The 24,756-nt window shown below is 40.5% G+C and overlaps 2 protein-coding genes and 1 non-coding gene across 5 annotated transcripts; all 3 read left to right on the top strand.

The window, feature by feature from the left end:
- Positions 1–5,549: 5,549 nt before the first annotated feature.
- Positions 5,550–10,986, top strand: uba3 (ubiquitin-like modifier activating enzyme 3). Of its 3 annotated transcripts, XM_049584725.1 has the most exons (18): positions 5,577–5,596; positions 5,721–5,759; positions 6,379–6,499; positions 6,607–6,687; positions 6,785–6,867; positions 6,981–7,061; positions 7,219–7,262; positions 7,700–7,764; positions 7,913–8,068; positions 8,179–8,281; positions 8,461–8,574; positions 9,248–9,301; positions 9,500–9,536; positions 9,643–9,724; positions 9,815–9,915; positions 10,051–10,114; positions 10,245–10,299; positions 10,421–10,986. In XM_049584725.1, exons 1-18 carry the CDS (start codon positions 5,577–5,579, stop codon positions 10,507–10,509), a joined length of 1,389 nt encoding a protein of 462 aa, XP_049440682.1. In that variant the 3' UTR covers positions 10,510–10,986. The 3 variants fall into 3 exon arrangements, with proteins under 3 accessions (XP_049440690.1, XP_049440682.1, XP_049440674.1); XM_049584733.1 differs by lacking the exon at positions 5,721–5,759 and having other exon boundaries at positions 5,550–5,596; XM_049584717.1 differs by lacking the exon at positions 5,577–5,596 and having other exon boundaries at positions 5,616–5,759.
- A 1,067-nt stretch (positions 10,987–12,053) lies between these two features.
- On the top strand, positions 12,054–24,003 carry tmf1 (TATA element modulatory factor 1). The gene is made up of 17 exons (XM_049580800.1): positions 12,054–12,660; positions 12,759–14,122; positions 14,808–14,911; positions 15,716–15,842; positions 16,038–16,143; positions 16,626–16,768; positions 17,344–17,510; positions 18,101–18,257; positions 18,880–18,972; positions 19,104–19,260; positions 19,369–19,561; positions 20,790–20,859; positions 20,941–21,033; positions 21,157–21,279; positions 21,385–21,543; positions 22,028–22,153; positions 23,133–24,003. Exons 1-17 carry the CDS (start codon positions 12,525–12,527, stop codon positions 23,271–23,273), a joined length of 3,459 nt encoding a protein of 1,152 aa, XP_049436757.1. The 5' UTR covers positions 12,054–12,524; the 3' UTR covers positions 23,274–24,003.
- On the top strand, positions 20,357–20,429 carry trnar-acg (transfer RNA arginine (anticodon ACG)). The gene has a single exon. It is a non-coding gene; the product is annotated as a tRNA-Arg (tRNA).
- Positions 24,004–24,756: the final 753 nt, after the last annotated feature.

Raw genomic sequence — 24,756 nt, forward strand, 5'->3', positions numbered from 1 at the left:
TCTGGCAAAGTGTGGTGTTTTTTAAATTTATTTCTAATATATACATGGGAGGGCAGCACGGTGGTGTGGTGGTTAGCACTGTCGCCTCACAGCAAGAGGGTTCCTGGTCCTGGGTGTGGCAGCCCTTCCGTGCAGAGTTTGCATGTTCTCCCCGTGTCAGCGTGGGTTTTTTCCGGGTACTCCAGCTTCCTCCCACAGTCCAAAGACATGCAGGTTAGGAATAGGTTAATTGGTGACTCTAAATTGTATGTGAGTGTGAATGGTTGTCTGTCTCTACATGTCAGCCCTGCAATAGTCTGGCAACCTGTCCAGGGTGTACCCTGCCTCTTGCCCAATGTCAGCTGGGATAGGCTTCAGCCCCCCACAACCCTCAAGAGGATAAGCAGTTAGAAAATGGATGGATATACTGGGGAGACACATGGACCTCCACCCCCCAATATATTGATCAAAAAATATAAAGATGCTCAGTCAACCATGCCTGCCACAGGAAATAATGTTTAGCAAATGTAATCACAATCATAAATTAACATAAGAAATTGCCACTATTATTACTACTAGTTCTAGTATCACGGTGTACTGCAGCTCTGCATGTGGTTTGGGTGATATTTCTGTGTCTTAGCAGAAACTGTTGCTCGACTGTTTTCAGTGTCAAACACTGTATCATCTCTGTTTCATTACTTTCAAATGTGGAAAAACTGGGGTCTAATATGGGTGTTATGTAGGCTGCATCACTGTTGATTTATATAGTATAGTTTATAGTTTATAGTTGATAGTTTTTGTCAAGTGTCAGTATGTCAGAAATAATGTCGTAAAAACTTCACAAAATAATATGTCACAAAGATGTGTGCACTTTCCCTGTGCGGCCCTCAATCATGGCTCCCTAACATGGCACTCAGTCATCAAAACTCTGAGAACCCCAGATCTAAAATTTTTGTTTAAAAATGTTCTAAAATGGTCAGTTTCGATGTTCAGTCTCTAAAAAATGTCTCCTAGGGGGACTTCTTCCCATACCCCTGGAGGGTTGGGTTGCAAAAGGTGTCGAATGAAGATGACTTGGACCTATAAGACATACTAATCAATGCAGTGGCTGCATTTAATGGCCTGACTACACTGAGTTACATCATCACTCAGTGTAGTGGCGCCAGTCGCTTAAAACTCCCCACGTGATCAACACCTCTGGTCTAAATCTCAGTTTTTTCTTCAATCATAGAAATAACTCTTAGGTATCAAACAGTGGGGGAAAATAAACTATGTGCAGCAAGGTCATGGCGAGTCCTCCGCCCCTGTAGGCAGGAAGTGCTGAGCACAAATCGTCTGTGGGGCTCTGCCCATCAGAAACAGGAAGAACAAAGTGCAAACCAGCAATGACGCCACACCCCTCGCACTAGGAAGATGGATTGCGTTGTTGAACACCTTGGTGATGTTGCAACAACTTCAAGCATGATCTAGTCCAGCCTCTTCAGTTTGGGACATGTTATAATGGGGACACTGGTGTTTGTTTAAGCTGCCATGATACTCCATTTTCAAAAGTAGTGCATCTGCATTAGAAGCAGCAATGAGGAAAAATGATTTGAGGAATTTTAATAATTGGGGAACATGCAAAGCAAAGTCAGATTTTTTTTGTTGTTATCAGTCATCGTTTTTGACTTGAAATAAGCACATTTTAGAATAAATCCCCAGCCCCTAATGGTATCTACTATCTCACCTCCTCTTGAGTCAAACTAAAGACACCAAGACAAATCTAAACCCACAGCACTGAACCATCAAACACAGCATGGTTGCATTTTTAAATAAAATCTATTTATAGAGCTTCTAGGCCATAGTGAATTGAATACACTCCAGGCAATTTCAGTTAAAGGTAAACACATCCATCACATATTAAATAAATTAATAAATGCTTCACGTGAAACCTATTTCCTGCTTACATTTCCTGCTTTAATGCAAAAAAAAAAAAGAGTAAGCATTCCTGGGAATCTATCCAGAGAGACGTGGGAAGCACTGAGACGCACACCATCACAGTATAATGTAATAATTTATGAAGATAACGCACAAGTGTTTGCACACACATAAGCACACATTGGGATGATATAGCAAGACAACAGTGTTTTGTTGAGTGTATATATGGAAACTAATTGCATTGTGAGCAGTGGTGATAAATCACTGGAGTCCTAATCAAAGCACTACAACAGAGAGAGTCATCAATCACTTACTACAGCACAACATCAGCCGTGTAGCGTCTTCTTGTCTTCTGGCTGGCAGCCTCCGCTCTGTACCTAACATGGGACACATTGCTGTGACATGTTATCATTAGCACAATCAACACCACTTTGGACGTCCTGACAGAAAGCCATCAAATGGCAAATGGATATGGAGATGTATGGGGCCATAAAGCTGACAAACCCTGATTCCCATGTCAATGCATGTGAAGGAAATATGCAGTGGAAAATCAGGGTTCTCTTCGCTGTTTTCCGGAGAGCTAGATGAGGAAAGACACAAAGCACCAGCAGCTCCTCTGAGGTGCTTCTTCCCAACGAGGTGTCACATTACTGATAGCCTGCCATGATCAAGTATTTCAAGTAATGGTCTATTCAACTCTGGACTCTTCAGTCTCTGCATGGATGGGTTAACTGTAGTTGGCTGTGATGGATGGCAGAGAGCCGGGTCACCTCAAAGGCACGGTAGTGACATTCAGAGTGTCCCTGCTTCAGGTGGGGGAATGACAGATGGCATTTCAATTGAATCTATAAAAATGTGTCAGCACTGGAAGATGTTTTGACTTCTAGTCCTCCGCTGCCCTACTTTAAATCCAGTCTGCATTCAACAACACTTGATGCTTTGAAGACCTTCAAAATGATGCTGGAGGCAAAAACCATTAAAGGAAACAATGAGGATCTGTGGCACAATCACACGGAGTGCCCATGAGCAATCCTCCCAAAGCAGTCGTCCTCATTCACGATGCAACAGATTTTCAAGTGTCTTGTGGGCCTCCTTCTTCCATCCTTTTTTGATGAAATTTCATCCCATTTCCCTTCTGTTTAACATGAGTGCATAGCTGAGGTTAAATGAAAGAGGACAAGACAGACAGAACAAATAGAAAGAGAGGGAGAGGAGGGCTGAGATGGCAGGCAGTCAGCTATGAAGGACATGGCCGCAGCAGTTATTTTTAGTTATCAGTTTTCGGAGGCTGTCATTCGGAACATCTCATTAAAAATCAGAAAAAAAAATCTAGATGCACCATCAAACCATTCAGATCACCGAAAGTCAGACAGAAAAAACTCTACACACACACACACACACACACACACACACACACACACACACACACACACACACAAAATAACCTATACCAGCACATACATTAGGCAGCTCTCTGGTGACATCTGCATAAATGTATCCACTGCATTTCCTATACAGTCAGAGGGTTTGCAGAGAGCTGGATTAATTATGTTCGTGTGCCCACAGGCGTCTCTCTTAACATACAAAGAAGCCCATCCAAGGTTTATTAATCATTCTATAATGAGAGATTGAACACCAAGATTCATTAGCACAATGTGGACACAGTAAATCAGATACCTGAGGGAGATGCCCCTCACTAGTGAAGTTGTTAAACTTAATAACAGGATCTCAGTTTCATGCGTTATTCATTCTAAGTGCCTCATGCAGCAGCTCACAATGAAAACAACTCAAAGCAATAAATCTTTCATTTTTATGCTGTTTTACGTAGTTGTTTTCTTAAGATATTTATTGCAAGTAATTTAATTATCTATTAATGATGCTGCCAATGACAATACCTGGAGAACTTTTCAAACAGTACAATCAAATTATAAAAGATTATTTATGGATGGGAATGAAACCAAGAATTAATTTAGGAAAACTTTTCACAACGAGAAGTAATGGTGGGCTTTCCCTACCTAATGTAGAGTTGTATAGTATTGCCTTTGAGCTGGCTAAATTGGCGAGACACTGGATAAATGAGAGTAACTATTTAGGATGTACAGGAATAGAGCAAGAACTCACTGTCCCTTTTAGTCCAATCGAGGTCTTGTCACAAACTTAGAAGGATCTAAGTTTGAATATTGACAAGGATTCTTGAAAAAAGATCATCTCTAATGCAGGCTCGTTCACAAGAGAAGCTCAGGGAAAGTTTATACATTATAAAATACTTCATCGATATTATTTTACACCTGTCCGTCTCCACAAAATGGGCCTACTCGAAAATAACTTATGCTGGAAATGTAAGATGCATGAAGGCACTTTTATCCATACAATGTGGGCCTGCCCTTTAGTTCGGCCTTTCTGGAGAGAGGTAATCAAAACAATTCAGGAATGGCTTGGTGTACCCGTTAAATTAATGACAGAGAATGCATCATTTGAACTAATGACAGCCAAATTACATTATTACAAAGAATCATATCTGCTGGTGTGGAATCAATTTTTGTCTTTTGTAAAAGGAGTAAATATGGGATAGTCAAACATTATACTTTTGAGGGAATCTATTTGTCTTGTGGTTGTATATTCTGTTTTGCTTGTTTGTTTTTTTTGTTTGTTTGTTTTTTTGTACTTATTCTTTTTTTTTTTTTTCTTTTTTCGGGTCCGACCCCTGGAATGGGTCAACTTATGAACTTTTCAATAGACGATGCTGAGCTGTTGGACTTTTGAAACATATACTGTGAGCTCTGCTGTTTATGTTGTGGGAATGACGCTGTCTTTATTAAGTCTGTGTTAATTTTGGTGTTTGTGGGTGTGTGTGTGCGTGTGTATGTGTCTGTGTTTTTTTTTTCTCTTAAAAATTAATAAAAATTTAAATCATAAAAAAAGATGTTTATTGCAAGTAAACATCCTGTAAATATATTGACAGATTGACTCAACTGATCCTTTTGCATCCAGGAAAATTTAATTAATTAATTTCTGCTCTTAAAACAGGGTTGTTTACCTCAAATGGACTTCTGTCTTCCAGTCCCTCCTTGACTGTTAACATGTTTTATAGACGATTGCTAAAGTTATAGGGCTGAACCATACAGAGCAGAGCAATTGTCAAGTAACTGCTGTAGTCATTTATTTAACTTGCTTTGCCATCATTAAACTCACTGCTCCAGTGTCCAACATTATTATAAAGTCATCTTGTATGAAAGGTGCCAACATTTGGATATTTGTGCCAAACACACTTTAAATTATTAACATGTGTGACAGAAATACAGCTTGATATAATGTGTAGTAGGTGTGCTTGCTCAGTGGTGTATTGTACATCTGAGCCATACAAAAATAAAGGGTAAATGCTGCCACCTGTTGGATCTATGGTGTACTTGCCGCCTTTATAGTGGACTGTTGACAATGCTGCCTTCACAGCTATCGGAAATATTGATATTCCACTAAAACTATATGGCTAATCCTAAATTAGCTCATGTGCTTTTTATATTCTCTGGGGCCTAGCTATACGACATAATAGCTCTGTTGGTCTCAGATTAAAACCGCCTCTAAATCTTCATTTTTCTTGGAGACTATTTTGATATTACTGTTCAGAGACATTGTATTTACTACGCTAACTTCGGCATTTGAAGTCGCTTAAGTAGCTAAACATGGCGGACACGGATGAGCCGTAAGTAGCTGCCGAAGAAACAAGCAAGAAACACAGTCATTAACTGCCCGAAAAGATGCTTTCAAATCTCATTAACCTACGAAAGCACAGCATGAATGAACCTTCTTTTATTCTCTCTTTTTAGGGAGAAGAAAAGAGGGAGAGTAGTGGAGCTGACTGAGAAGTTAGTGATGAATTGGTAGAACTGGCGGAAGGTTTGAGGTTACCAGACAGGAGGAAGGTTAATGCTAGCTAACGTTAGCTGGAGGAGCTAACTGTAACATTGGCTGTACACAGAGTACACCGACAGCTCGGCTACAGGCAGACTTTGGTCGTTGGTCGTGAGTAGCTAACACGTCTATACAGTCAAAATGTTGTGGTATCTTAAACCTCTATGCAAAGTTAGGTCTTCACTGTACCTTCTCACTGTTGACGTGCTAGCTGCTCACCTAGCCTAGCTGCCGGGAGCTGTCCAGGCAGGAAAGGCTAGTAAAATGCCACAGGGTTAGAAACGCCCACCTGTCAGAAATATTCAGTTTTACCTCATTTTAATGCAGTGGTTATATGACAAAATGTTGCACATGTGAGAGCAGACAAGGGCAGACATCAAAACACAAGTGAATGTTAATACAGTATTATTGAACTTCTTAAACTATTGCATGATTTGCAGTGAACAATATTACAGCTTGATTCGTTGTCCTGCATGAGTTTTTGTGTAAGATCAAACCATACAGTATTATGCAGGCCGTCTGCCATTAAATACTGCTGATGAGACATCCTAAATGGACACATTTGTGTTACAGGATGGTGGTTGATGGAGGCAGTGGATGCAGCTGTGAGTGGGAGGGACGGTGGAACCATATCAAAAAGTTTCTGGAGAGGTCAGGGCCCTTCACGCATCCTGACTTTGAACCCAGCACAGAGGTAACAATTAAAAGGAGCAGTTGATTCAAGTTTTTAATTTATTTGATCTGTCCTGTGCTGTCTGAGGTTTCTCTAATATATACTGTCTCTGTCACCTCTCACCACAGTCATTGCAGTTTATGCTAGAAACCTGCAAAATCCTGGTCATTGGTGCTGGTGGTCTGGGATGTGAGCTGCTGAAAGACCTGGTATGATCACTATTGTTATTGCATTTTAAGCATTTTAAGGTGTAAATTGTGCTTCAGTCTGTTTTGTTTTGTTGCTTTTGTTCATGTTGTGGCTCAGGCCTTGTCAGGATTTCGCAACATTCATGTTGTTGATATGGACACCATTGATGTGTCAAACCTGAATCGTCAGTTCCTCTTCAGGTCAGTATAATCATGTAAAAAATTCCATGTGAATTTCTGACCTGTATTGTTGTTTAATGTTAGATTTGAAGCAATCAGTTATGTTCTATTAATATGTGTGCAATTTTAACCAGACCAAAAGATGTAGGTCGGCCCAAGGCGGACGTTGCAGCTGATTTCGTCAACAGCCGCATACCTGGATGCTGTGTAGTCCCGTATCCTTTTGGCTGAACAACAGTTGCAAGATTTTAGATGCTTCATATAAATGCAGTTGTTTAAAAAGCCCAAACCACAACCTACATGAGTTCTGGGGTTGTGAGAGACAGTGAACATTTTGTCCAAACATGAACTTCTCCTTAATGCTCTGTGCAGACATTTTAAGAAAATTCAAGACTTAGATGAAACATTCTACAGACGTAAGTGTCTCTAGGACTATTCAGTCCCAACTTTCCAAATGTCTTGTTGGAAGATTTGTAACAGTTCAGTCAGCTTATGATACAGCGCTCAAGATTTGATACACTCACAATAGTTTTCACTAAAAATAAACTACCTGTGACCAGGAGACACAGAGAAAAAAGCCATTCATATGGTTAACAACAGCCAATAATTAATTTCAATTGCCAAGCTGGCTGTTATTTCGATAAACACTTTTTTTTTTCGATAACTAAAAAGCCAGTTCACAACACTCTGTTCCCCCTCTGCTCACATAGCCACTGTGTTCAGTTATTCAGCGCTATAATACAAACAGTGCATTACTTTATGCAGGATGAGATTTTGTTACACTCCCGCTGCTTTAACTACGCCATCATAAGATATTAGATTTGAATTCATTCATCTTTCTGTTTACACTTAGAATTCCATATAATTGTCTGTGGACTGGACTCTATAGTTGCCAGGAGGTGGATGAATGGTATGCTGGTAAGTTATTCCTCTTCACTGCAGTCTTTGCTCACAGTACTTTTGCAAAGATTTTTTTTCTCTGCTTCTATTTAAAAATGGTAAAAAGTGTAAGATGTGCCAAAGGGAACATGTTAATCACAAGCAATCCCTTTGTCTTCCTGTGCAGCTGTCATTGCTGGTGTATGAGGACGGTGTGTTAAACCCAAGTTCCATCATTCCTCTAATTGATGGTGGGACTGAAGGCTTTAAAGGCAATGCCAGAGTCATTCTCCCTGGCATGACCGCCTGCATCGACTGTACCCTTGAGCTTTACCCTCCACAGGTAAGTTAGCATTTTTTTTTATGAAATTATGTTTACAAGCACGACTTAGTGGTCTTACAGAAACAATATTTGGTCAGTTTGTTGTTGCTAAAATACACCTGTCTTTGTAGATCAACTTCCCCATGTGTACAATAGCCTCCATGCCTCGTTTGCCAGAACATTGCATTGAGTATGTCCGGATTCTGTTGTGGCCCAAAGAGACACCCTTCGGAGGTATAAATCAACACTGCTGTTATTATGTCTATAGATTGCTCTAATGTTTGTGTGTAATGGTATGTGTAGAATGATTTTTAAGTAAACCTGCCCCCTAACTCACAAGACCTTTACAAACAAGTAAAGTTAAGTTCTTTATTGTGTGTGTGTGTGTGTGTGTGTGTGTGTTTATGGATTAGATGGTGTGGTCCTGGATGGGGATGACCCAGAGCACATCCAGTGGGTGTACCAGAAATCCCTGGAGAGGGCAGCAGAATTCAATATAACAGGAGTCACATACAGACTAACCCAGGGTGAGCACACATAGCAGTCATTCATCTCTCTGTTTTCACCTATCTGTCACAACCAGAACACTGTTACTTTTCTTGCAGCTCCGCTGAGAGATGAGCCAAAGTACATTTGCTACTGTTTGGTACCTTTGTCTGTGTCTCTAAAACACTGTTTCTTTTTGTGCAAGAAAAAGGGTAAAACATTGCAACAAACATATTTTATTGAGGTTTCCTTTGATCAGCACATGTATATGAAGCTTTTACGTCTTTGATTGTCCATTTTTAGGAGTAAGCAAAACCCACATAACTTGCTAGGTCACTAAGTCCTCTGACCAGTCACTTTTGATTGTTCCTTGGGCTTGGCGAAAGCTCAGTGGCGACTGCACTTTCTCATTTGCAGGCCTCTTGTCTGTCGAACAAACTGCCCTGAGTCGTTCAAAGTACAGCTCAAGGCCCCACCTCTTTTCTTAGTGTCTGAATGTACTTATATTGCCCCCACTAATTGGCTTTTTATGATGATTGTTTATAAGTTTTTGCATCACTCATCAATTTTATCATAGTCTCTGCCTGAGTATATGCATGATTTTGTGGCCTTGCTGCCTATTTTTGTAAAGCACTTTGTCCAGCTCACGTTGTTTTAAACGTGCCATGGAAATAAATATGACTTTATTTTCTATATTCTATTTAAATGTTGCAGGTGTTGTAAAGAGGATAATCCCAGCTGTAGCGTCCACAAATGCTGTCATAGCTGGTAAGTGACTAAACTGAAAAAAAGCAAAGGTGTGTTAGTCGAGATCTGTGGACCTGATGCCTTTATAAAAGATTTTATGCCATGCCAGTTTCATGCCCTGCCAGTTAATCATTTCCAAACAGCACTGAGTATGTTGACTTTGTGTAAACACAACTGTCTACCCGGATATAACTGTTATTTTTGGTTTGTTTTACCCAGCTGCTTGTGCAACAGAAGTTTTCAAACTAGCGTCAAGGTGAGCTTGCAGGTTCTGCTAAGCAGCCATATACACAAAGTGAAGATCTGCGTAAACAGCGTGCGCCTGTCATCGCTTTTCATTGTATTATCTTTTGCATCTACAGTGCCTATACACCTCTCAATAACTACATGGTCTTCAATGACGTTGACGGCCTCTACACCTACACTTTTGAAGCAGAACGAAAGGTTTGTCCCTGAATTTCGTCTTCTGCTTCTTGCTAGCTACAGTGATAAAGTTGCCTTTTTGTGAAACGTGTATGTTTATTTCTGATGCAGGAGGACTGTTCAGCCTGCAGCCAGATACCTCTGGACCTGCACTTTTCTCCATCTTCCAAACTCCAGGAGATGTTGGACTATCTGACTGAGAGTGCCTCCCTGTAAGTTTGTCTGCCTTATTATGATTTATTACTAGATACTGCACTGTACCACCCCTGTGCTCTGTGTATGGTTATATTTTTAGAAGAGCATTATGCACTGTTTTCATCAACCAATTACAATGATTTTTTCCCCAGACAAATGAAATCACCTGCTATAACTGCAACAGTGGATGGAAAGAACAAAACATTATATTTACAGGTAATTAACCTCTGGTTTCATTTACACTATCAATTCATGTGATTCTGCAGTGTCCTAATGACAGTAGGATATCATGCAAGTTTTGGTTTTGGCTGACCTTCAGTTTTTTTTGTTTTTTTTTTTGTTTCAGTCTGTCGCTTCAATTGAACAGAGGACGCGGCCAAATCTGTCCAAAACCCTAAAGGGTGAGGCGCTTTATTTAATGAATATGTTTCCTGGATATGGCACACTCTACACTCTGAATTGGTGAAATGAGAACACTGTGAATACACTGACTCACTTATGTTATGAACATGTTTTTTCCAGAGCTGGGACTGACTGACGGACAAGAGCTGGCAGTAGCTGATGCCACCACGCCCCAGACCATGTTGTTCAGACTCTGCTTTACCTCATAGGATCAACTTAAACACTCCCACAACCAGTTTATGTCATTCTTGTTTCTTGGCCAACTATGACTCGATGCAGAATATTTAAATGGCCTAAAAACTACAACGGTTTACAGTGTATTCAGTCACAGTGTAATTGAGTGTAGCTAATTGAATTGTTTAATGTACTTATTGACTTAAGTTAATGTTTTGCACTGAAAAGCCAAAATCATTGTCCATACTTTTTACCATCCTTTGCTGATATATTGTTTGGAAATACTGAGGATTTCTGCATTAATGTGTTCATCTGCACTACAACCTAAAGCATGCTATGTGCAAACACAGCGACAAGCATTGGTTACTTTGGAAAATGTTGTCTGTACATGTTCTGGTTTTGAATATTTATTTATTCCAACATTTTTTTAGTTTTAGTAGCCATTGAAGTGGTGACCAACTGACACTGATAATGATGTGTGAACTGGAATAAAAAAATGATTTTCTTACAAAGTTTCTGTCTTTATGTACCAACATTAATATGTGGGAGTGAAACTTTGTGTTGTACTTTGCTTTAGAGGCTGACTGTTTCCATCAATCAGTATAAACTGAACACTCAATTTTAAGGTATCGACTAACATTAAAAAAAAAGCTTAAACATAAATGTATTGAGTTAATAATATTCATTAATATTCCATGCTTCATCTTTGCTAGTTTAAGGGTTTTTGGGGGGAGTTTTTTCTAATCTGCTGTGAGTGACAGAGGGACATTGTATGCTCTAAATCCCTCTGAGGCAAATTATGATTTGTGATACTGGTCTTTATAAATAAAGTGAATTGCATAATATCTGTGAATTGCATTATGTAAAAATCTTCAGTCCCATAATTGGGAAGGTAAATACTTGAAAAATTAAAAATGCATGGTGGAGGATTCGATCCGCTGACTAGAATTTCATCAGCATTTTCCTCTTTAATAAGTTAGAAGCATGTACAGGCATACCAGTTTAATTGGCAAAGGAAGAATAGCCCAATATTGATGATAATAACAGAATTAAAAATAATGATAAATGTCAAATAAGGATAATTTAGGTGGCAGACATCATCAAGCAAACATCTCAGTAAATTTTTGGCAAGTCATGGATTTTTTACTTAGTGTGAGACTCAACATTCAATGTCACAAACAAAAGATGAGATGTAAGAAATTTATCTTTATGAATATGAAATTTCCATAATAAGGAAATAAAAAGTTAACAATAGCACATATATTGTTATCACATTCAAAGTAAGTGATGTCATTTTTACCATCAATAACAATTGCATGTTTTTAACACAGTGCATAATATAATATAATATATTTCCAAAAACTAACACAATATTATACTTCCTTGTTCGAGCAGAAAGTACGTTTGTTAACAGCGTCTAAAAAAACCTTGAAAAATACATTTTGTTGGGTATATTTTGTCTAATACCACTATCGGCTTATTTATTTATTTATTTATTTATTTGACTAACTCAGCATGTCAAGCCGAGTCAGACCGGATCATGACGTCATGATGCTACGTGGAAAGGAAGTCTCGAGGAGGCTAACGGTAGCAGCAGGGCTACAAGTTGAGAGCGACCAAAACAAACGATGACGGCCGAGCAAAGGAGCCGAAAAAAGATGGATTAGGCACGGGAATGGGTTTGCTTTGATAGTTGTGGCAGAGTTCTAGACACGGCATTAGATATACTCGTATTTCTACATAGGAAAGTATGAAATTTTGACTGCCAACTGGCCAGTTTGCGAGCTGTAACTGTATCTGGGTTTAAAGCTGTTCCTGTACACTAACGTTACAGCTGTGCTAACTAGCCAAGTGGTAGCTAGCTGTCCACAAAGCTTTTCTGGACAGAGCAAAAAAAAATTAAATTGCGAAATTGTTCGCGTTAGGTTATCGTTGAGAAATGTAGTCACAGTTCAAGTGACCGTGTTTTGTGTGGTGACGCCAAATTCCTTTTAAGATCCGCGTAACAATTTGTGGACTTGGTGCTAGCTAGCTAGCCGAACAGTCAAAGATGAGTTGGTTTAACGCGTCTCACCTGTCCAGCTTTGCTAAACAAGCTTTAACAACAGCTCAGAAGTCCATCGACCGAGTTCTGGATATCAAAGAAGAGGACCAATGGGGTGACACAGTTGTAATGCCCTATGATGGTGAGTAGTGTGACACAGGGTGGAGAAAGCTAATGTTGCCTTAAGTAAATAAGGGATTAACGTTACTATTACAACTGGTCCAATTTATTTCCTGTCAGATGTTACAATACCTGGAAAGCTGTCACTGAGTGGAGGATGGGGGATGACGCAGTGGGAAGCACCACCTGAAGAAAAGACCACCACTCCTCCTCCTTCCTCTGAGGCCATTACTACTCCTGTCACTCGCACAGTTGTGGATGAATCAGAAAACTTTTTCAGTGCCTTTCTGCCACCCGGAGACGGACAAGGTGTCACCAAAACCCAGGTAGTGTCTGTACCTCCTACTAAGTCTCAAATGCGGCCTCAGGAGAAGAACAAGAAAAACAAAGAGGCTGTGGCGCAAAAAGAAGTGGAGTCTCAACAGTCATCGCCTGCTGATGAGATTCATGAGAGTCAGACGGTTGCTGAGAGCCAGCCAGTTGAGCTTGAGTCCTCACCAGCAGCACCTTATGCAGACACTATCCTCCTGCAGCCAGTTTCTCCCACAACTTCTTCCAGTGATCTTCCTTGTAACACTGACAGCAAAATGAGCGGTCTAAAAACAGATGTTGGCTCTGCAGTTCCTGTAGAATCAAAAACAGAGCAGTCAAAGACTCTGTCAGATCAACAGGCTGAGCAGGATACCACAGATTCATCTCAACCTGCTAATGTCACCTCTGAACCTAAGAGCACTACACCGTCTGATCCTTCGCCCTCCCCGCCCTCTAAGGAAGCACTGATAGAGCATAAAGACTCAAAGGGAGAGGACCGTCAAAATGATACCCCCTCTCCTCCAGTCAGCGCTTTCTCCTCAGGAACGTCTACTACCAGTGACATTGAAGTGCTTGACCACGAGTCTGTGTTGAGTGAGAGCTCGGCCAGCTCCAGACAGGAAACAGGGGAGGGCAAGGCTGGCCTTCATTTAATGCAGGGCTCCTTCCAGCTTCTCACTGCCTCCACCTGCGGAGATTTCCCCCGTCTGGAGGACTATTCCAAACTCACAGAGAGCTGCGGCTCCTCCTCGGATGCCTTTGAGCGCATTGATTCTTTCAGTGTGCAGTCACTGGACAGCCGGAGCGTCAGTGAGGTTAACTCAGACGATGAGATCCCTGGCAGTCGGACACTGGCGTCTGTCACTGCAGGCCCTCCTCCTTTAACAGCTGTATGTCAGAAGCAAGAAGATGGAGTAGTGGAGAAGGTAGGAGAGGAGGAAGAAGAAGGCTTTACAGAAACCATGAGGGAGCAGTCGCTGGATGAGATGGAGGAGAGTGGACGGAGTGCAACACCTGTTAATAGTGAGCAGCCCGAAGACTTGACGGAACAGGAATCTGAGGCTAATGTCACCCTGTCGGATTCTACCTCCAAAGCTGAAATACAGATCACTCCACCAATCACTGAAGAGATGAAAAGTGTCTCAACAGTTCAGATTCTGGAGCTGCAAAAGGTATCAGTTATTAATGTATTCTTTTGAAGCTGGATGCAGTGTAAATATTTGTTTTATGTACATATTAAAGGATATTTATGTATGTTTACAAAGTCCATATAGCTGTGTGGATCATGTTGAATACACAGTTTATTGTTCAACCTCAAAAACATCACACCTCTAGTATATACTGTATATCTTTGCCTAGACGCTTTGATGAACAAATATGAGGGATGCTTGTTATAGATACTACCATGCAAAATTCTCATGCTGCTCTGAAAAGTAATGTATAAGTAATTTACTGAAAGGTAACTATAGCTCTGCAGTTATCACAGTGCAACACTGGAAAAAATAACAACAGTTGGGTTGAAACAGACTCAGTATTTTATATAGCCTTCCACAGAATGCAAAATAGAAGTATATAACTTTGCTAGTCTAATAGCTTTAATCCCAATTTTTCCATGTGTTTTAAGACCATTGAACACTAGTGTATTTTGAAATATCTACCGATGTATTGTCAGGGTTTTCTTTTAAAAGACATTGGTTGAATATCAATATTTCTCCTATTAGTCCCAGAATTTTTATGTTAAATGAAGGCAAACATGAAACTCTCACAGTATATTTACCACACTGCTTTCCTCGTGAGTAAGTTTATATTTTTAGCCTCTTCTGTTCAGCTGCTATTAATGTTGTGGAAATGTTGTAGGCCATTGATGAGCTGTCAGGTCGCCTTGAGAAGAGAGAGTCTCAGCTGCTGACAGCCAACAAAGAGAAGGCCAGGCTGGAGGAGCTGTGTGACAATCTCAAAGAGTGAGTATATGGCACACGCACACACCTGGTGCACAATGGCACTGCAAGTAATGTTGATAAGAAACCTCTTTTGACCAGGGGACTAATGTTTGCACTGATATCCAGGTCAGACAAGACAACATAGTACCACTGTGTTATGTTGTTTATGAACTCGTACATTAAAGGTATATTATGCAGGATTTTTCTAAAAAACAAAGCACAGACTCATATGAAATCCCTCTCAATCATCAGTTATGACCCACTAGAAGTATGTGGTGGTGTATTTTTCTGCAGAGACTCTGCCCTCTGCCTGTTTTTACTTGTTTTCTTCTTGTTCTCTGTGTTTGGGACATCTATGGGCATGTACCCCCACAACGCTGAGGTGAGGTCAGGGCTTTATAAAGGTATAAAGGTTGTGACCAGGTGCTAGACCATAAGCAGAAGGCACGCAACAGACACAGCACTGTAAAAATACAAATTTATTGAGGTGAAACTCCAAATGAGAGTTAATCTGTGTTTGGCTGTCTTGACTTTCGTTGGTGAGCGTGTTTACAAACAGTAACTGACAATTCTGCATCGTATACCTCTATGCTACAGCAGTACTTTAAATAGTATTTATCCACGTACCTTTTATTTATTATTTTATTGTTGTCTCTACACTATAGAAATACTGCTGGAATTTTCATGTGCTGTTTTTATTAAGTCAGTGTTTGTTAAATGCTTAAAATGATCCACTTGTGCGTAGTTTTAAAAGCTGTCTCGGCCCTGAGGCTTTATAGATTTTGACAATGAGCTCTTCCACTAATGATTCTGTCCACCCTCTAGTGAAGTGATAAGCCTGAAGGAGGAGAGCTCTACTGTTCAGTCCCTAAAGGATGAGTTCACCCAGCGCATCGCAGATGCAGAGAGGAAGGCTCAGCTGGCCTGCAAAGAAAGAGACATAGCCAAGAAGGTAATTTACATATTAGTGATCCGTGGCTCTATTTTCCTCATCAGCAGTAAGTTTAGATAATTCTCTCAGACCTAGAAAGGCCCTGGTAGTATACTATTTTTACAACTAACCCATATGTATCTGTTTTCATGTTAAAATCCAAAATCTAAGGTCCAGAGTATCTATGTCAAAGAAGAGTATTTTTTTGTGCTACAGGAAATAAAGGGCTTGCGAGAAGAGCTTTCTACAAGACTTAACTCCAGTGATACAATGGAGATCATCAGAGAGAAGGAAGAGCAGATCAGAGGCCTGCTGGAAGAAGGTAAGACTATTTTATGAAGCAAACTATAATTCTTCCTCTCCACCAACCTACTGACCCAGACAGATCATTAGCACCAGGATAAATACATGTGAAGAGGTAGGTTGTCCCACAATAACTGGTGTCCCAGCATATCTCAGTTAGATGCAGATTTACAAAGTGGTTGACGTACAGAAGGCTTGAAGTGTAGGCCAGAGATCCCGCGCAAATATGTGTGTATTTTCTTTTTGCAGCACTAACCCTTAAAGGATTTGCCTGAGTTAATTGACTAAGTGTCTCCACCATAATGTCAGAGTAACTTCTGAGCAATTAATCTATCAGGGAAGAAATCATGCATGTATCTCAGTGTTGAAGGAGTAGAGTGTAGGTGGTTTAAGGAACAGCTGGTGACTTTATATCTTGTTACTGAGATATTTCTCGGCTGTAGTTGGACTCAGCATCTTTATTTAATTTCACCAGAAGATGTTTATTTCTGTCTCTTTTAGGTGAAAAGTTGTCCAAGCAGCAGCTTCAGCACAGCAACATCATCAAGAAACTGCGTGTGAAGGAGAAGGAGAGCGACACAAGGATCACCAAGCAACAGAGGAAGATCAAGGAGCAGGAGGAGGAGCTCAAGCAACTGCAGCAGGTCAGACTTTAGCACACAGTTAAACATGTCAGTTTTACCACGGAAATAATTTATAGCCTGCCATAATTAAATGACTGTTATGTGTTGGGGACATTGTTAATATTGGTTTTAGGGGTTAGATCTTCCTTTTTCACAGGCAAATTTAGGCTAACTTTAGTTGACACATTCAAACTGAACTTCTGTATCAGTTGGCAGCATTTTAATTTTTGAAGTGTTTACATTAATTAAATAAGAAAAAGCAAGGTTGAACAGACAGGGTTTGGTATTATTAGGAGGTGAAATAAAATGGCTTTGAGAGCATTTTGTTTTGTTGTTCCATTTTTTGACATTTTTTTTTTGCTTGCCATTGGAAAAAGCAGTAAATAATGTCAACGCATGGGACTTGTTTTTGGTTTACTACGATTCATTACCGCCATCTCTTTTCCTTCCATAATGAACCCATGCAAAACATGATTCGTATTTCCCCAAAGACTTGTTATTTTTTTATGACTGTATAGTGTCAGCTATGATGAGCTTAAATACTATACTTAGTATATATTAATGGCTACAAGTCTGAGCATGTTATATGTGTTTAGGTCCTAGATGGGAAGGAGGAGGTGGAGAAACAGCACAGGGAGAACATCAAGAAGCTGAACGCTGTGGTGGAACGGCAGGAGAAGGAGCTGAGCAGGCTGCAGACAGACTCTGATGAGCTGCAGGAGAAGAACAGGAGCGTCCAGGCTGCTCTGGACAATTCTTACAAGTAAACACACACACTTTGCTGAAACTTAATACTAATGACAGGAGCTCTTACTGTAAATCTAACTTCATAAGCCAGTGATTGTATTGTACTTTACGTGTCATATTATTTCATAGCTGACAGAGTAAATATTTGGAAAGTGACACATTTATTGCTTGTTATTCAAGTTTATTAGATTTGAAAAGAACAACATGCGGGTTGGATCATTGGTGTTTGATTATAAATATATCAAAATAAAATGAGAATGAATGATAACTTATTATAATGTTTTATTCTAAATACTCTGACTGCTGGCTTTGTGTGTCGACTCTGTCCTCTGTGCCAGCTGGAATATGAGAGCCACCTCAGTCAGGTGAATTAATAAAAGGCACGGTAACTGTGGAAATGTTCTGCTCAGTATTATGAGAATAAGCTTGTTTCGATTGTATTTCCTGAATTACCTTGTCTGAAATTTATCATGGTTTTTATTTTAGATCCAGCGTGCTAAGGTACAGAGCCAAACAACAACAATGTCCCACTGTTCCTACAAACAGGGACAACACTGTAATAGGGTCATGATGCTGATGGTCTAACTTTTACATCTCTGATGTCAGGGAGCTGGCAGAACTTCACAAGGCGCACGTCAGCAAAGCCAGTGAGGCGGAGGAAGCGATTCTTAGCAGGGAAACCCAGGCCAAAGAGCAGCTGAGTCTGGCTCTTGAGAAGGCCCAGGAGGAGGCCAGGATGCAACAGGAGGCTCTTGCTAATCAGGTAACACAGGCTCATGCTGTAGACACTTAGGCTCATCAGACCTACTATGCTGCTGCGTGTGCATCCCAGAGCACCTTGCATACATTAATGTTAACCGTACACTACAGTCGGCTTTGGTGCAGCCTCAGTAGACCTTAATCCTTAAATGTGAGTCAGAGGTGCTGCAATTATTCGCAACTGATTTTGTTTTCCCGTGGTGCAGGAGGCACTGCGGCCCACGCTCAAACAATTAAATGTTATTATTACTCAGTCACACAGGCACGCATTGTTAATGGTGTGTGATTCTTTCACTATACCCAGATTTTGTTCATCTACGCCTGCTTTCAATCACAAAGTCACGGGACACTACCAGAGCAGGGGTTATAGTGAATGTTTACAGCATGTTCTTGATGATTTTGTTGGAGATGCTAGAAAAAGTCACCAGTGTCAGTGTAGCAGTGACTGTAGTGTTTTTGTGCACACTTGTTTAGTAGTTTCTTTAATTATACACAAAAATGAAAGTAAGTCAGAGCAGTTTCTGATTTATTGATCCACCCTTGCTGAATTCCCTACATTATGAATTTATTTAAACACTAACTTTAACAGGATGTCCCTCATGAACTCTTTTTAATGTTGTGTACAGGTGGCTGACCTGAGACTGGCTCTACAGAGGGCTGAGCAACAGCAAGCAAGGAAAGAAGATTACTTGAGAGAGGAGATCAGTGAGCTGCAGCAGGTAACATTATATGCTGGTTTGAAGTTGTCCTACCAAGCTGGATCCCTTTTACAAGAGGTGAAAATAACTGTAGTTATAACTGGGACAGCACTCATGTAATGCACACCATTTTGGCTTTTCTTCTTCTACAGAGGCTTCAGGAAGCAGAGACCAGGAACCAGGAACTCAGTCAAAGTGTTACCTCTGCAACACGGCCCTTGCTGCGACAGATTGAGAACTTACAGGCTTCACTGGGCGGACAGACGGCATCCTGGGAAAAACTGGAGAAGAACATCTCTGATAGGCTAGGTAAGAGGCAGGAGTTCAGATGTGTGTGTAAAACAAACACCAAAATGCAGTATTGTACAAGGTGAGCAAAAAGCTCATCATTTTTGATCATCCTCTTCTTTTCAATAGCTGATGCCCAGGCACAGCTAGCTGTTGCTGTGGAGAAGGAGCGATCCGCAACAGAAGACCTTCTGTCCATTAAGTCCCAGCTGGCCTCCCTGGAGTCCCAGAATTCCCTGTTTCGCCAGGAGAAGGCCAGACTCCTGGCACAGCTGGATGCTGAGAAGACCAAGAGAGAGAAACTTGAGGATGAGAGCAGCAGGTAATAAATTACAACTTAAAAGTTAAATCAATAAGGTTAAATGATAAGATTTAACCAGTCATTGGGCCTCAAGCAGCAACATTCTCTTAATGTTCTGTTAAGAGAATTTTTTTTAATTAATCATTAAAGAGAAGTCAACAGCAGGTGCAATAAACGTTCTTAAGCATCCAAGTCTGCTCTCACCCAGGTCTATGGTTGATGAATCCCACTTGATCACAAGTAACCTATTAGCATAGGTGATACCTCTTAATCTTATAAAAAAAGCAGGCGTTGTGCTGTGTGCAGATACTCTGGCACATGCCCAAGAATTGGAGAGATGTCACCAAAAAAGGCTTTAAAAAGCTGTGGAGATTGTATAGATCTTCTGTGCTGCTGCGTTGAAGATGTGTGTGAAGCATCCATGTTTTAAAACACTAAGCTTCTTTGCAGCAATGTCCATATTTGAAGCATTGTCAACTGTCATGGCTACATATGAGTCTGGACAGACATGGATGTAAAGTGCAACTGCAGAACTGCAGCCTGACTGTTGGTGGAGGCATACAAGTGCAAGGCAATTATTCTATTTTCTGGGTAGAATGAAAGTTGTGAAAGTGATGCAAGCATGCAGTCACCACATCCCCCCTTGTAATGCTAATGCTTCCTGGAAAGTGTTTTTGTCTTACCACAACCTATTTATGAGTAAGCGTGAGAGGCAACAGTTGGGGGGATTCCCCCCTTAACAGAAGCAGTCATGCGTGAGCGCATGGCCTTTGTGCCACAGGGTTATCTTTTGTGAGAAGAAAGACTGCTGCAACTGGGCCAGTGGCGCAATGGATAACGCGTCTGACTACGGATCAGAAGATTCTAGGTTCGACTCCTGGCTGGCTCGGAACATTTTTATCATGTACAGAAAGGTGTAAATTATGTATGGTGTACAGTGTGACACAGAGGAAGAAAATATATCCAATATATATCCAATATAGGTAATAAAATGCCTATGCAGCGTCTTACCCACACATGACTGTGAGAAAATGTGAAAATATGACTGCATAAGCTGATGCTGTATACAGCTTGTGGCTGCTTAAGGAATAATGTAGATCTTTCTTCAGTGGAAAAGAGGATTGTTATTAGATTTCACACCATTATGCTGACTTAATTTATTTATAAGCATGTTGGAGGGGTATTTCACTGGTTTTGAATCTTTGATACTGCTGATTGTAGTGACTTGTTGCTTGTTATCTCACTGTAGGGAGCATGTTGATTTGGAAAATCTACGAGGAGAACACATCCGCATGCTAGAAGAGGCCAAGAAAGAAAAGGTGCCATGATGCTCTTTCCTACTCTTGTTAATCTCTTCGAAACAAAATCCTCATGAGCATCTTTTTGCTTCTTCCTTTCAGCTTCTGCTGACCAATCAATTAGAGATGGAGAAGATGAAGGTGGAGCAAGAGAAGAAGAAATGCTACTTAGCACAAGAGGCACTCAAGGAAAAGGTTTGGGAGAATTTAGAGTTTATTAGTCTTGAGTCTGTTTCATCTCATCAGAATTTTCTTAGTTTCAACAGTTCAAATGCTTTAAGTCTGTTCTCTAATAGTCAAGAAATTTTCCCCCATCAGGAGCGGAAGGCCATGACTCACTCTGTAGGAGAGCCCCCAGCCTCGTCCACACCCTCTCTGTCTCGCTCCAGCTCCATCAGTGGGGCAGACAATGGTGGTCTACACACTTCTATTCTTTCCCAGGTACACACTCTGAAAAATGTTACAATCTAGAAATCAAGATTAGATTGTCCACACTTGGATTTGTGTAGCTTGACCGGCCCTGTACTTTGTTTTCCTCTCCTGCAGGATGACTGTTTAGACCACTCTCTGGGTAACATGACCATGTCTATGTCGATGAGCGGGACCAACCTGTACGAGGCCGCCAGGCTGTCTGGAGGCTCCAGCATCATAGAGAACCTTCAGTCTCAGCTCAAACTCAGAGAAGGAGAGATGGCACAACTACAGGTAGCACATCAGAATAAACCCATGTAAAGCTACCTAAGACTGTACTTATTAGTTTGATGGTTCTGCTACATGTCAGCACCACCAGTAGGTAGTATAAGGAGCGAGACAGTCTGCATAGGAAGAGGGTCGGGGTGATGGACAGTGGTGGTGTCCTGTGTGAAACAAAAAGTCAGTGTTGATTTATTTTAACTTAATGTACTTCACATAACTGCTTACATCCATTGGCACTGTTTCCATGGTGCTGGCATGTCATTTTAACACATTACCTGCCACCCCCACATAACGCTGTGTTAAGAAGCCGTTGTCATTTCACATATTTCTGTGAAATCAGGTTGAAAAAATGGAAATGGAGAAAAAAACAACACATATCAACAGAAAAATTCACATTTTGATAGAAAGAGAAAGAGTCACGTTCTGCACTAAAAGGCAGCATTGTACCCAGTAACTACTTTACTACTCTCTTTCTGTCCTCTCCTTGTTGCAGCTTGAGATTTCCAGCCTAGAGAGGAGCCGTTCTGTGATGGCAGAAGAACTGGTCCGACTCACCAATCAAAACGATGAGATGGAGGAGATGGTGAAGGAGATCCCCAAGCTGAAAGTTCAACTCAAGGTAAGGGCTGTGTAAGCAAACAGAGGCTACTTTGAAGATACAGTAACTAACTTTTAGAAAAATATCTTTGTGTCATATTCACTGAAACTGTCACTATATTCTGAAAGAACCACATGAGACAGATAGTCTGTAAAAAAAAATCATTCTCCTCCTCCCCTCCTACTGCCTCTATTGGAATTGGCTCGAATCAGACTACAGCGAGGTTCGCATCGACAAATCAGAGCAGAGAAGTCTCAAACGCAGCCAAGGGATGTGTAACTCAGCTGTCAGCTGTCTGAATCCATGAACTGTGGTCAAACTGTCAAACTAGGCAGCGCTGATCAAATGTGAATCAAGATTCTGTTAATGCATTGCCTATTTCTCACCTCAAATGTTTTCAGAACATATTTTAGTGTACTGTTTAGCTGTAAAATGAGAAAGTTGGTCCAGCTGGTGGGCGGTGCTAGGTACTCCCATTTGACTGTATCCAACATGGCGGCCAGGTAATAAAGTTTTTCATTTTACAACTAAACTGTACAACAAAACAGTGGTTCCCAACTGGTCTAGCCATGCGGCTCGGATTTCTCCTTAGTCATTAGTTCAAGGTCAACACAGTGTAATACATTTGGCATCATACTTGGGTTTGGTCATGTCGTTTAGCTAGTTTGCTGTCTCTGTCAAGTAGCTGTCCGTTAGTCATACGCTCTACAGCAGGAAACGGTTCTTTGAAATAAAAGATCTGTGCCAGAAATTTGCTGTACTTAAAAATAAAGTGTTTTTTTAAATAAACTTGACATGTTCGCAAGTCACGTGTGGTCCATTCAGAGTGGACCCCAACCCACTTTTTTTCCACAGATTATCTGTCTTATTTAGTGCTGTGTGAATGTAATGACAGTTTCAGCAAATATGAAAAAAAGTTACTATTTATTAAAGTTACCAGCTACAGCTTTAATGCTGTATTTGCAGAGGTTCTTCTAATAAGTGTGGCTGTGCATTGCAGGATCTGGAGCAGAGGCACAACACCATCCTGCAGATGTATGGAGAAAAGGCTGAGGAGGCAGAGGAGCTGAGACTGGACCTTGAAGATGTGAAGAACATGTACAAAACCCAGATTGATGAACTGCTCAAGAACCAGAAATGAACAGTTGTTACTGAACTGTTACTTCTGGGACACTCACAAACAAATCAGTCGACCGTCTTGGCCGCCACACATGCATTCACAGAAAACGATAGGAGGGAGAATTTAAGTTTAATCACTGTGTCGAAAGAGAATTCTTTTATCTTTATCAATTATTTTATTTTAATTAATTATCACATACTATATTTAAGTGGGGACATTGGGATTATGCATAACACACAGTGTATTATTACAGAATCAGTATGAAGGATAGCCACAGTTTGTGATTCAGGTGTCCATGTGAAATCTTTGGGACTAAGCACAAACGTTGCTGTAGACATAAATTCTCATGATTAAACCTTTGACATAGTATCATATAGACAGTTTATAACTGTAGGAGATGGTGAAGGTTTTTTTGCACTATACAAATTCATCCTTCTTTATTTCTTAATGCATAGTCAGAATGGGTCAAGAAATATATAAAAATACTGTACAGAGAAATTAATGTATTGTCATTAACTCCTTACAAATCAGCCAGTGTGGAGTAGACCTGAGAGTAGTCTGTGATTGAAATCCTAAAGATTGGATTTAAAACTTTATAAATATGTAAATGAATAAACATTTATTTGGGTGGTGAACAATACTGTTATTAATTTGAAGTGTGTGGAAACACACATCAGAGGTCAGTATGTTCCAAATACTACGTTATCTCAATGCTGCACAGAAGTCTTCAAATAAATCTCCATGTTCTGAACAGCTGTCCAATCTATGCTTTTACCCAAGACCAGCAATACTTGTTAAAAGGACAGTTCACCTCAAAATATATATTTATCATCTTACCTGTAGTGCAGTTTATCAGTCTAGATAATTTTGGTGTGAATTGCAGAGTGTTAGAGATATCAGCCGTAGAGATGACTGCCTTCTTTGCAATGTAATGAAACTAGATGGCACTCAGCTTATAGTGCTCAAAACGAGTAAAAAGAGGCAAAAGAGTACATTTAAAGTCAACAGCAGTATGTCTCTCCAGAAACCATGACTCAGTTACTCAAGATAATCCACAGACCTTGTTGTGAGCAGTTTCATGTGGGAACTATTTTCTTTCTACTGAACTACACTCATGAACTGTATCACCATGCCGAAGGTTGCGTGTATCTGCTGCTAACTCAACTAGCACCACTGAGCCAGCTAATGTCACAGCTCAGCCGAGGACGATTCCATTAATGTTTACATCTTGCGCTGTTACAAGCATGTGCATGTGCGCTAAAATGCACTATTCCCTCTGCATAGTAAAAGAGTTTGTGGTTGTTGAGTATCCTAAAGAGGCAAAGTGGGACTGATTACCCAAGGCCCCATTGGGAAGGGGGAATTGAAAAGTTTGGTTTTGTTTGCAATTTTTTGTTGCTAAGTAAGTAGTGCCATAACTACTTCAAATTTGACTGAGGAATCCAGTTGCAAGTCTGAACTTTGTATATAAAATAGTGGAAGCTCTCTGATGCTATTCTCTCCT

This window comes from Epinephelus fuscoguttatus, linkage group LG1, assembly GCF_011397635.1.
Source record: "Epinephelus fuscoguttatus linkage group LG1, E.fuscoguttatus.final_Chr_v1".
Lineage (NCBI taxonomy): Eukaryota > Metazoa > Chordata > Actinopteri > Perciformes > Serranidae > Epinephelus > Epinephelus fuscoguttatus.

Coding starts and splice junctions, on each gene's coding strand:
- tmf1 (XM_049580800.1), top strand. CDS start 12,525: ATGAGTTGGTTTAACGCGTCTCACCTGTCCAGCTTTGCTAAACAAGCT. Junction 14,912..15,715: donor CTGTGTGACAATCTCAAAGA/GTGAGTATATGG, acceptor TCCACCCTCTAG/TGAAGTGATAAGCCTGAAGG. Junction 16,769..17,343: donor AGCTCAAGCAACTGCAGCAG/GTCAGACTTTAG, acceptor ATATGTGTTTAG/GTCCTAGATGGGAAGGAGGA.
- uba3 (XM_049584717.1), top strand. CDS start 5,692: ATGAACCTTCTTTTATTCTCTCTTTTTAGGGAGAAGAAAAGAGGGAGA. Junction 5,760..6,378: donor GTAGTGGAGCTGACTGAGAA/GTTAGTGATGAA, acceptor TTTGTGTTACAG/GATGGTGGTTGATGGAGGCA. Junction 7,263..7,699: donor AGATGAAACATTCTACAGAC/GTAAGTGTCTCT, acceptor GTTTACACTTAG/AATTCCATATAATTGTCTGT.